The sequence below is a fragment of the Grammomys surdaster genome, unplaced genomic scaffold, assembly GCF_004785775.1.
Source record: "Grammomys surdaster isolate TR1022 unplaced genomic scaffold, NIH_TR_1.0 125896, whole genome shotgun sequence".
Taxonomy (NCBI): Eukaryota; Metazoa; Chordata; class Mammalia; order Rodentia; family Muridae; genus Grammomys; species Grammomys surdaster.
Genome location: NW_021620720.1, coordinates 63,230 through 76,607, shown reverse-complemented (window position 1 = coordinate 76,607; position 13,378 = coordinate 63,230). Strand labels below are relative to the sequence as shown.

At 40.8% G+C, this 13,378-nt stretch overlaps 1 protein-coding gene across 1 annotated transcript in view; it reads left to right on the top strand.

The window, feature by feature from the left end:
• Pias1 (protein inhibitor of activated STAT 1) overlaps positions 1 to 13,378 on the top strand; it is an 89,780-nt gene that overhangs the window by 20,080 nt on the left and 56,322 nt on the right. Inside the window, exon 2 of the mRNA XM_028752340.1 lies at positions 8,213 to 8,657. Coding sequence (XP_028608173.1) covers positions 8,213 to 8,657 — 445 coding nt within the window. The remainder of the gene's footprint in view (positions 1 to 8,212; positions 8,658 to 13,378) is intronic.

The window sequence follows — 13,378 nt, the reverse complement described above, 5'->3', positions numbered from 1 at the left end:
TGAGGGATGAAGGTGCTAGCTGCAGGGCTGGTGCTGCAGATGGGGGGGGCTGAGGGATGAAGGTGCTAGCTGCAGGGCTGGTGCTGCAGATCACTTTCCAGTTGTCTGTGTTGAGAAGTAAATAGCAGATGAGAGCCTGGGAGGTCGATGATCATGGAGAGGGGTGCCGCCAACCTGATTTACTGCTTTGACTAGAAACTGTCTGACCAGGTTTTCTGGTTGAACTAGATATTGTTGACAAATTGCTAATCTCCCAGTTGGTTATTAATTGTTTTGTGATTTGATTTCTATCTTTATCCTTCTCCTTTCCTTGTTTGTTTGCTTGTTTGTTTGTTTTGAAAGACTATGCCTCTTTGTAGCCAGGGCTACTCTGGAACTCACTATGTAGTAGCCTAGTCTGGCCCTACATAGCAGTGGTCCTGCCTCAGTCTCTCAGACTCTGTGCTTACAGACGTGAGCTACTGTGCCCAGCTTAGGAATGATTTCTAATGGGAAAGAGCAGAAATGGTCCAGAATTAAGAATTTACTTTCATTGAATAATCTGACTATTTTTAAATAGTGGATAAATGTTTTTATTTTACTATTTTTTCCTTAATGTGTCTAATAATTTGTTGGGGTTGGAGGGGGAGGGGCCTGGCTCTCTCACTTTGCACCATGCAGGCCTGCACCTTACTTCGTAGACCAGACTGGGCTGGAACTCTGTAGATGACAGACCTCCATCAGTCCTCCTGCCTCTCCCTAGTGCTGGATTAAAGGCATGAGTCACCATGGCTGCCTGTAGTGTATGTAATTATAGAACTTTAGACTTACAGAAAATAATGTTGTATCTGAAATATGACATCATTAACTGTTTGTCTGTTAAGAATTCACTCTAGGTTATACTGGGTTATATAGTGATAGTGGACTCCCAATGCACAGTCCCTTTGTGACTGACATGAAACCAGCACAGCAGGATGTGACTGGGAGAGATCGGCTTCAGCTGCAGCATCCTCCTTAGTCTGGCTCACAGTGTGGGTACAACCTTTGTTTTTTTTTTAAAGATTTACTTTTTTAGGGCTAGAGAGATGGCTCAGCAGTCAAGAGCACCGACTCCTCTTCCAGAGGTCCTAAGTTCAATTCCCAGCAACCACATGGTGGCTCACAACCATCTGTAATGGGATCTGATGCCTTCTTCTGGTATGTCTGCAGACAGCGACAATGTACTCAAATACATAAAATAAATAAATAAATCTTTAAAAAATATTTATTTATTTTTTGTTTTTGTTTTTTCGAGACAGGGTTTCTCTGTGTAGCCCTGGCTGTCCTGGAACTCACTCTGTAGACCAGGCTGGCCTCAAACTCAGAAATCCACCTGCCTCTGCCTCCCAAGTGCTGGGATTAAAGGCATGCGCCACCACTGCACTGTTTAAAAAATATTTAAATGAGTACATTGTAGCTGAACTACAGATCCCATTAGAGATGGTTGTGAGCCACCAATGTGGTTGCTGGGAATTGAACTTAGGACCTCCGGAAGAACAATCAGTCCTCTTAACCGCTGAGCCATCTTTCTAGCCCTCTGCCCCCCATACACATTTTAATAAGGAAGGTCACAGCTAATGAGAGTATAAAACTGGCACTTTCTATTTAATTGCCAAATGGACTTCTTCCCCTTGTGAATAGGTGTGTGTGGTTTGTGTGTATAAGTTTTATGTATCTACAAAGGAGGTTGAGGGTCTTTGGAATGACAGACATTCCATTCCTCACTGTAATTCCCTGAGGACACTTAATTTTATTTTTTAAGCTTAGGATCTAAACAGCAGGCTGTGAAGAAAGAGAACAACAACAACCTACACACACACACACACACCCGGGGGTGGGGGGGAGACTGACTTGTTAGAAACCCTCCAGGGCATGCATTTCTAAATGTAAAAACTTGACAGTTACCAGCCTAGGTAGAAACAAGCTAAAAATTCATTTCTGAGGCATGATGCTGAAAAATTTGAGAACACCTAAAGAGGAAATTCTACAAGTTTCCAGACAGGAGATACACAGGTAACCATGAAGGGATAGAGATAAATGGTACTGGCGCTGCTGTTTGTTTGAGCTAGGGTCTCCTGGAACACAGGCTGGCATCAAACACATAGTTTAGCTGAGGGTGACTTTGAACTTCTGATCCCTTTGCCTCTACCTCCCCAAGTGCTGGGAGGCAGATAGCATAGCATCTAAATTTTAAAAAATATTTTTAAAATATATATATAGTATGTGTATGAGTGTTCTACCTCCATGTATGTGTATCATGCATGCCTCCGGCTCTCAGAGATCAGAAGAGGGAGTCAGATCCCCTAGAACTGGAGTTAAAGATGGTGGTGAGCCACCATGTAAATGCTGGGAACTGAGCCTAGGCACTCTACAAGAGCAGCAAGTACTTCTAACCGCTGAGTCTTCTCATCAGTCCCTAGTCTAACCTACACTGGAAATAGAAAATAAGGAAATGTGTTCAAAATCCTGCTTAATTTTCTTTCTAAATCTCTATATTAAACCAAATTTGAGGATTGAGTGTGAGGAAGTGTAGATTGTATAATGCAAGGAATAAAAAAGACACCTCCCCCTTCTTTCTCAGAAATCTACTCCACAGAAAAACCCTGTCTCAAAACAAACAAACAAACAAACAAAAACAGAAATCTACTGGAGAAAATAACCCACTAAGGGAAGAGAAAGGAGGAACAGAGACAAAGAAACAGGGCTCAGTGTGGGATACAGATGGGAGATTCTGGGATATATCAAAGGGGAATTCTGTGACCGTAACTGTGCACTGGGCTCAGATCTAGCTACATTGGGGCCTTGGAGCTGGCTACTAGGGCTATGTTCTAAGGAAAAGCGAGTTCTATAATTTTAGCACTCAGATCTGAGGTGTCAGAAGATAATGAGTTTGAAGTTAGTCTTGGCTATATAGTAAGTTCCCAGGCTAGCTTAGGCTATATGGGGAGAACTGTGTCTCAAAAACAAAACAAGACAACTCAAAAGAAAGCCAAATCATAAAAAGGAAATAAAATATAAAACCAGCCAAAGTTAAAACAAAACAGTTTTACATTTCGTAATTGAGTACATTGAGAAGAAAGTTTGAATATGCCAATGAGTTAACAGTAGGTTATTAATGAGGCATAAAAATGGTATAAAGTATAAAGAGGGCAAAAGTATATGAAAAGAGAGTAATTGTGATGTACTTTGAGCTCAGCAGTGAATTTTATTTAGACATTGTAATAATGTCTAAATATTAAAAAGCAGAGACAATTGACTCAAATCATAAATTATGGGGAGACTGTAGGGGAGGAGATTTGACATCTAAAACCATTATTTCTTATAACTAGAAGTCAGTGGAGACCTTTAAGGAAAAATTAACTGTCATACAGATGGTGAAAACTCCAGAAGCAGTAGCTAAAATTGAGAGCGCAGCAAAGAACTCTTTCTTGTGAAACTTTTAGGTTTTTTAAAAATGTGTCCATGAGCTAGGAAGATACCTCAATGGTTAAGAGCACTTGTTCTTTTCGAGTACCAAGGTTCAAGTCCTATGACCCGTGTTAGCTCACAACCATCTATAACTCTAGTTCCAGTGACTTCTTTTGACCTCTAAGGGCACCAGACATGCACATGGTGCTCATACATACATTGAGGCACAACATTCATGCACATACATTAAGTAAATAACTAACATTTTTTAAAAAATAAGTTTTAAAAATGTGCATGTGGGGCTGGAGGGAGCACAGTGGCTTGTTCTTCCAGAGGACCTGTGTTTGGTTCCCAGCATCCACATCAGATGCCTTATAACTGTCTAGAACTCCAGCTCCAGGGGATCTGATGATTCCCCACTCTGGCCTCCTTGGGCATCCACATTCGGGTGTACATCACATAAATACAAACAAAAAGTTTTTAAAATTGAGTATATATCTATCTGATTACAAATAAAACACTTTAGAAAGATCACAGAATACTCTTCTGTGCACAATATACACATTTCAACCATTTAACCCCCTAGTATTCTGAGAACTCTTGTCATCCAAGGATGTCATCAACAGAATGCTGGAATCCCCTAGGAGGTGATGGTTTCTAATAGTCATCGTGGTTAATGTTATCCTTAGTTGTAAGTGTTCATTTTGCTCTTTTAACAAGTGAAGAATTTTAAGCACATTGCAGATTAAAATATATATCATTTCAACATCTCAGAAATACTTCAATGATTTGTTTTCCTGTATGTTGTCAGGACTTCTGCGTCATGAATTACTTCTGCAGCCTTTCGTTTGAATGATGCCTCAGACGGCTGGACCTTTGCTGACCCCTTCTTCAATTCTTGAAATACTGTACTTATTACTGTCTCCTAAGAGTATGCAAAAGCTGTTCCAGTAATAGCCAGGAACACCACCTCGCCTTTCACTGTGCAAGGTTATCACAGGTGCAATTAATGGTAAATTAAGCCCACATACATCTTAGCCAAAGCTTTTTTTTTTTTTTTTTTAAAGGAAAGTTCAAATGGTGACGCTTGAACTGGAAATTGAAGTAAACTATGTTCATTATTTTAAATTAATTCCCATCCTTCAATTAAAAGGCATGTTGTTTGTTTCCTCAAAATGTCTCTATTATATTTGAGGTAGAATTAGTATGGGCATTCAACAGATTCTTTGTTGCCTGGGCAAAAAATTATGATACCCATCTCAACAACATAACCATGATAATAAATCTTCTTCTTTTTAAAAGTCCAAACTAGAAACCTTGACTGGTTGGTAGCAGCTGTCTTTTGAGTGCATATGTAAGTATTACTTTAATGGTTGCTATTGTTTGCTTTGCCTTTTTTGAGGCAGTCCAAATGTAATTGACAGCTGTCAGGTTTATTTTGTCATTTAACTTTTTCTTTGATCCCTCAAGCAAGAGATTTTATTTTATGTAAATTGTCAGTGACAATGCATAGAAATACATCTGTGCTACACTTAATCTTATATTCACAATTAAGGATAAAAGTTGCTGTTTTTGTTTGTGGCTTAGAGGATAGAATTGAATTAAAAGAGAAGTTATTTCTCTCTAAAATTTCATACTGTTCTCCCTTCCCTACCGGTTTTAGAACAAGTACATTTTGCCTATGTAATGACTGCTAGCTAGTGTTAATTGACAGAATCTAGAATCACCTGGGATGGGCCTCTGGCCATGCCTGTGGGGGAGCATCTCGATTTTGTTAATCAGTGTGGGAAGACCTGCCCAGTATGGGCAGTACCATTCCCTGGCTCTTAATAGCAAGTGTTTGTTCTGGATTTTGTAAGTGGAGAAAAGGGGCTGAGTAGCATGGATGCACTCGGCGCTCTGTTTTCAGTTTAGAATTTGATGTGGTGTGTCAGCTTCCTTAAGCTCCTCATGTTACTTCCCCACCATAATCAACTGTGCCCTTGAGTTCTGAGCCAGTGTAGTCCCCTTTTCTGAAGTTGCTTTTGCCAGAGTATTTTATCACAAGGCTGGGAGTAGGGGGTGGAGAAGAAACACTATGATAGTTTGTGCTGTTTGAATGAGACTGTCTCCTATAGGCTCAGATGTGTGAATACTTGGTCGCCAGTTTGTGGCACTGTTTGGATAGTTTTAGGATGTGTGGCCTTGCTGGAAAGAGCATTTCACTGGAGGTGGGCTTTGAGAGTTTAAAGTCTCATTCCATTCTGAGTTTACTCTCTCTGCTTCCTGCTTGCTGTTTGAGTTGTAAGCTCTCATCTCTTCCTGCCACCTGCAGTCAGAATTCTCTGCCATGATGGATTCATCATGGAACCGTAAGTTTAAATAAGCCCTTCTTTCTGTAAGTTGTCTTGTTCATGGTGGTTTATCACAACAACACAAAAGTAAGACCAGCCAACTCCCAATTTATTTTTAATTACTAATCCTTGATGCTTGATGTTGTTTCATCAAAAACAAGTTATCTTGAAATAAGGATCATTCCTATTGTAGTTCAAGTTGGCCTTAAACTTGGGTTCCTTCTTTTTCAGCCTCCCAGGTACTAGGAGCACAGGTGTCCAGCTTAAGATTCATAATCCATTTCTGGGAGTGGAGAGCTGATTTAATGATTAAGAGCATTTGCTGCTGTTTTTCCAGAGGATTCAGGTTCTGCTCCCATTGCCCTTTTGGGCAGCTCACACTGCTTAATCATTCTTTCTTTGGGATCCGGTGTTCTCTTCCGACCTCTACAGTCTCCTGCACACATGTACATACACTGATGCAGACATGCAGGCACATACATTAGGAGGGTGATGTGAGTATCATGACATCCATATGGAGGTCAGAGGAAAACTTGTAGGAAGTAGTTTATCCATTGTGTGGATGCTGAGGACTGACAAGTAAATGCCCGTAACCACTCAGCTGTGCTGGCTCTATTCTATTCTTCCTTCCCTTTCCCTTCCTCTCTTAACAGGGTCTTGCTGTATATCCCTGGCTGGCCTGGAACTCTCAAAAAGATCTGCCTTCTTCTGCCTCCTAAGTGGTAGAATTACAGATATGTTCCATCATGCCTGACAGTTCTCTTTTTCCAGTTATTTTATACCTTTCTTGGATGCTTTAGTGAGTAGGGAGGAGATACCATTGTTGTCCTATTTGCAGTCTTTGTTAATATTCAAAAAGAAAATACTTGTATCAGACTGGCTTTGAACTTAGGTCCTCCTCCCTCAGCCTCCCACTTGCTGCCGTTGCAGTTGTCGGCCATTATGTTGGCAGTTTGTTCCCAAAGTCTGGGTTATATCTTTGTACGTCTCTGTAGGGCACGAGAATTTGGGCATTGATTTGAATGATTCACCACTGCACACTCTACCTCCATTGCTTCTGGCATGCTTTTCTTGTTCATTCCTTCACTCTTCAAATAGTTGATAACAAACTCTGGTTCTAGATGCAGAAGATAAAGTGGTCACAGGCCCTAGTTCTAGAATAGTCATCAGCCCTGGAGAATCTCCATCTAGGCAAGGAATCACCAGATAGATAGAAATGACAGTGCAGCAGGATAGTTGTGAAAATAAATACCCGAGAAATGGCCAGAAGAGATAGACAGTAAAACAGTTCAAATCTGCTAGGACAGGCTGGGGAAGCTGGGCCTGAAGGTGGAGCGGTGGATGGATTGTTGGAAAGGGGAGTCGAGTGAACCTTGCACAAGGGTCACCGAAGACCATTGGGAAACACAGATGTTTACATTACAGTTCATCACAGCAGCAAAATTACAGGTATGAAGTAGCAGTGAAAGTGATTTTAAGGTGGGGGCCTCATCACAACATGAGGAACTCTGTTAAAGGGTCACGACCAGTGAGAACCACTGGTCTAATGTGTTAGCTGAGAAAGAGTATTTTTAATGAGTGCTATGGGGAGGTAGGGAGGCAGTGCAGCCACTGTGTGTTGGTGTTGATATGAGGCCAGAGAATCCAACAGTTAAGGAATAGAGGATTGAATGAATGTAAGCTTGCAGGTGTGTGTCCATCCGGGGATTTCCTATCAGAGATAGGGCTTCCATAAGTAGCAGTGTGAACTTTAAAGTGGGAGGTTCAGATTAGATCTCCATGTTCTTAGAAGGTGGTGGGAAGTAGACAACAGTGATGAAATAAATTGTGAACTCAGGATTAATGAAGGTAAGTAGATTTCTGTTGTATGGCTTCACGTGTTATGGTTGTACAGATGGAATTCCTGATGGCTTAAATGAGAAATGCAAGCTTTAGCATCTGATGAGACTGCCAGCTAGCGGTATAGAAGCAAAGACTAAGAGGTAAGCCACAGGAAGATAGCAACTGTTCCTGAATTCCAGAGTTAGTCTAGAGCAGTACTTGGTAATGTGACTGGTTTTGAGATGGGGTGTCTGGCTTTAATATACTTAACAGATTTTCCCCAAGAAGGTGGGAAGACTCCTGCGGGCACATTGCTACTCTCTCCCGTTCACAGTCTGTGCTTCTGGATAATTACTGAGTACTTGTGGATATCGCGGGACAGTAGGATAAAGCACAGTGTGGGCCTGCATAATGTAATCTCGATCCCGGCTCTTTTATAATCAATCTCACGTGGAAATCCGTAAACGTGTGCATATTACTTTTAAAGTCTCTTTGCTGTTAATTAAACTTTGTTCATAGGATGGTAAATGGGCTGGCGTTGGAGCAAACTATGAAGAGGCTAAATAAAAATTTTAAAATTGTAAATTATGGTTTCAGATACTAATATTTTACATTTTACTTTTTTCTCTAAGCAAATGGTTATGAGCCTTAGAGTTTCTGAACTCCAAGTACTGTTGGGCTACGCTGGGAGGAACAAGCACGGACGCAAACACGAACTTCTGACAAAAGCCCTGCATTTGTTAAAGGCTGGCTGTAGTCCTGCTGTACAAATGAAAATTAAAGAACTCTACAGGCGGCGGTTCCCTCAGAAAATTATGACGCCTGCGGACTTGTCTATCCCCAACGTACATTCAAGTCCTATGCCAGCGACTCTTTCTCCATCCACCATTCCACAGCTCACGTACGATGGGCACCCTGCATCGTCCCCACTCCTCCCTGTCTCTCTCCTGGGACCTAAACATGAACTGGAACTCCCACATCTCACGTCAGCGCTGCACCCAGTCCATCCGGACATAAAGCTGCAAAAGCTACCGTTCTATGACCTGCTGGACGAACTGATCAAGCCCACCAGTCTAGGTAAGAGTGATGTGAGGCTGTTTGGTGATGCAGTGCTTAGCGTGTTGCTTAGACTTTGAGTTTGACTCAGTTTGTTTGGTGATAGTGTCTAGATATTAATGAGAATCTTTTGAGTTTAGATTAAATCAAATATATAAGCGCTGTTGTTTAGACAAAAGTAAAGAGGTGGGTGGTGACCAATGGGTCAGACACAATAAATACTAAGTTTGAAACAAAGGTTCACTGTATACACTCTGGCTGTCCTCCTGTGTCTTTCAGTATAGACCAGGCTGTCCTTGAACTCACAAAGATCCTCCAGCCTCTGCCTTCTGAGCCATTTGTCCCACCATCCCTGGCTCCTAATTAATGTACAGTCACCCTTACAAATTAAATTACCACCAGTCTCTAAATTCTGTTCTTCTTTTTTTTTTTAATTATTTATTTTATGCACATGAGTACACTGTAGCTGTCTTCAGACACACCAGAAGAGGGCATCAGATCCCATTACAGATGGTTGTGAGCCACCATGTGGTTGCTGGGAATTGAACTCAGGACCTCTGGAAGTGCAGTTAGTGCTCTTCACCACTGAGCCATCATCTCTCTAGCCCTCTAAATTCTGTTCTTAATTTTCAGTGGTAGATGACATTTAAAACAGACTGACCAGTTTGGATTTCTTGAATGTGTAAATAGTTTCAATTATCATAAAAGGAAATTTAAGCTTTGGTGTTGTGGTCAACTTTCAGCTGCTGTTTTTCAAGTGGAGACGTATGTTTTAGGCATACACATGTGACATACCCAAATTCCTATTCATAGGTAATATGAGTGCTAGAAGTTTCTGTTACTAGGTTTCCCATCCTGAGGTTTCCTTATGAAGGTATAGGGTTCAACATGTTAATCACTTTTAATTGCTATGATGTCATCTTCCTTTATTAACGTGAAACAAATCGACTTTGTTGTGATTTTTGAAGCCTTTGATATAATATACTTTAAAGCAAACTTTTTTGGTTGCTTTTCAGAAATCAGTGTTTGGCAAATTGTGGCTGCCAAGCTAACTCCAGTGGTTTATTTTTGTGTGATATTTTGTGTAAGAACTTTGTTGGTGTTTGAGGAAGGATCTCCCTGGTTTTGCTTCCTTAGTGCTAAGATTGCATGTGGGAGCTACTGCCCCCAGCTCAGATTTTTTTTTTATATTCCTAAAATGTAAACAAAGCTAGTGACTATATAAATAACAGATCATGTGTGCCCCAGAGCCTAAAAGTATTTCCTGTCTACTGCTTATAGAAATGTTTTCTTGATTCCTGTCATTAATATTAAACATTTCAGTTTGAGGAATTGCTGAGTATTAAGAAAAAGTTTTGAGTACTTTTAGAGAAGGTGGGTGATGTTTAGGTTATAGTCTATTATAGTACCCCTGGTTGGCCTGCCATTCCATATGAAGTAGAGTATGACTTTGAATTCTTGATCCTCCTGTCTCTACCTCTACTGGAATTAGGGGCATATGCCACCAGTCATTTGGAGAAGATTTTTTTTGGTTAGATTTTTAATTGATTCTTTGAGAATTTCCTATGTGTATATAATATATTGGATCATATCTACCCTCTTCTCCCTCAGCTCTCCTTGGGCCCTCCTCAGTATGCCTCCTACTAATTTCAGGTTCTTTTTGTTGGTTGGTTGGTTTATAATCCACTGAATCTAATTAGTGTTTGTGCGTGGGTGTGGGGCATTTTGAGAGCATTATTGAAATTCTATCACCGATAGAATTAGTATTTGGTTTTAGTTGCTTTTCACAGAATTTCCCAGAATGAATGAAGATACATAAGGTATTTTCAAACATGAATTTTATTATTATTATTATTAGTGTGTGTGTGTGTGTGTGTTTGTCTACTTCAGCATGCACACGTGAAAGTGTATGTAGGAGGTTAGAGAGTTGGTTTTTCTCTACCATGCATATCCTCAGGATCAAATTCAGCCGGTCAGGCTCGAAGGCAAATGCCCTTACATGCCGAGCCATCTTGTCAGCCTGACAAACAGCATGAACTTTATAACACACCATTTTATTGTTTGTAGAGCTGGGTGGTGGTGGTGCACGCCTTTAATCCTAGTACTCAGGAGGCAGAGGCAGGCAGATTTCTTGAGTTCGACACCAGCCTGGTCTACAGACCAAGTTCCAGGACAGCCAAGGCTACACAGAGAAATCCTCTGTCCAAAAAAAGAAAAAAAAAATCAACCAAACAAAAAATGTTTTTAGATTTATTTTATTGTATGTGTTTAAATGTTTTGCCTGTTCATGGGTGCCTAGTATTGTGGGGGTCAGCAGAGGCCATCAGATCCCATGGAACTAGAGTTACTGGTTGTGAGGCATCATGTGGGTGCTGGGAACTGAACCCAGGTCCTCTGTAAAGGCAGCCAGTTCTCTTAACTGCTGAACCATCCCTACAACCGCATTTTATTCTTTTTGAAAATTTATTTAATTTTATTTTGTATGCATTAATGAGAGGGTGTCAGATCCCCTGGAACAAGAGTTACAGACAGTTGTGAGCTGCCATTTAGGTGCTAGGAACTGAACTCTAGGTCCTCTGGAAGAACAGCCAGTGCTCTTAACTGCTAAGCCATCTCTCCAGCCCCCCATTTCCCATTTTATTCTTAAAATGCTGAAATAAGAAAAAAAAAATCTACCTAATGCATATAAATAAACCTTGTGTGTGTTCATTAAGAACTAAAGTTTGTATATACACATAGATAACCCGTAGTATTTCATTTTGGTTTTTTGAGACCGTGGTATTTCTTGTTTTTCATAGATGAATCTTTTTTTTTTTTTTTTGGTTTTTCAAGACAGGGTTTCTCTATGTAGCCCTGGCTGTCCTGGAACTCACTCTGTAGACCAGGCTGGCCTCGAACTCAGAAATCCACCTGCCTCTGCCTCCCAAGTGCTGGGATTAAAGGCATGTGCCACCACTGCCCGGCATAGATGAATCTTGTGCATAGGATTGTGTGATTTCCTTTTTTTTTTCTTCCTTAATAAGATAAGCATCTGTTCTTGTCTGATTCATGTAGATCTCTACCATTAAAGGCCTTATCTATGTTTATGTAAAGTTTATATTTATTCCTATCAATACATGTCATCTGAAGAACGATCATTACATCATCTGAATTTGAAAGAAAAAGTTGATAGCTTGAATTTAATTTAGTCTCGATTTTAAGCTTTTTTATAGTTTTGATAATTAACCTCCCATGCTGTCACTAACATAAAGTTCAAGTGCTGATGTGGTTGGATGATATTTCACATGTGTATCAGTTTTGTTATGGAAAGTAGAAATGTGAACTAGATGAGTATATTAGCGTGTAGAAAGTTAAACTCACTTTGCTGAGGTGCTTTGTTCAGATGTATGCATTAGTTTTTCATTCTCATATCTGTATTCATTGTTTCCAGTTTCATACTTGTATAGGTATTGTAGCTTGGTTTAATTCACCATAGTTTACCCTTACGTCTTAGTGTTTTAATCCCAGCACTGGGGACACAGAGGCAGATGATGGATCTCTGTGAGTTGGAGGCCAGCCTGGTCTACAGAGAAAGCTCCAGAACAGTCAGGTCTACACAGAGAAACCCTGTCTTGAAATTTTTCTTTTAAATACTTATTTTTAATTTTTTATTAAGTGTTTGTGACTGTGTGGGCATGTGAGTGCAGGTCCCCAAAGAGGCCAGAGGCTGGAGCTCCACTTATGGGTGATTGTAAACCACCTGATATGGTTGCTGATGATTGAACTGTGTCTACTGGAAGAGCAGGGCATGCTCTTAACCAGCACGCGGTCTCTACCCTCCTCCACCCCAGCACCCTGTTTTTCTTAAAGACCAGAGTCTTGCTAGGTAACCCATGTAGCCTTTATTTGTGTGATTCTTAGCTAAGAATTTTGTTGTTTAAGGCTGGATCTCACTCTGTGGTCCAGGCTGGCTTGGAACTCAACTGTGTAGCCTAGGCTTGGTTTGAGCTCCCAGCAACCCTCCTGTCTAGTTTCTGGCTCCTGATTGCTTGTGAGCCTCCACACCCAGCCCAGAATTTGTCTTTATAATCTAGAAAAGTTAAAATTAAACCAGTGACTGTACCAGGAGCTCGCTAGTTGGTAAGGTTCTTGTCACCAAGCCTGACAGCCTGACTTTGTTTCTAGGGAACCTCATGGACAAGGAAAAAATTGACTCCAAAAAGTTGTCCTTTGACTTCCACATGTGTGTGCTACCCCTATCCCATAAATAAATAAATGTTTTTTTAAAAATATCTACATTGAATATGTAACAGACCATGTGTGTCTGCATACCCTAAAGTATTTACTGTCTGACTCTTTTAGGAGAAAGTTTGTAGATTCTTGTCATAAATCACTGGGTATTTCAGTTTTGTTGATTGGTGAAACTTGAGAACACTTTGAGAATTTCTGGATTCCCTCTCTCCCTCCCTCCTTCCCTCCCTCTCTCCCTCCCTCCCTCCCTTCCTTCCTTCCCTTCCTTCTTTCCTTCCGACAAGGTTTTATGAAGCCCAGGCTTAACTAACTCCTTGTACATCCCGGGCTGTCCTCAGACCTGCAGCAGTCCTCATTCATGCCTTAGCCTCTCAATTCCATCACTGCTGGCGTGCAGCACCACAGGCTGAAGGTTACTTGGGGACTTTGGGGAACCTCTTCTCTTCTCTTCTCTTCTCTTCTCTTCTCTTCTCTTCTCTTCTCTTCTCTTCTCTTCTCTTCTCTCTTTCTTT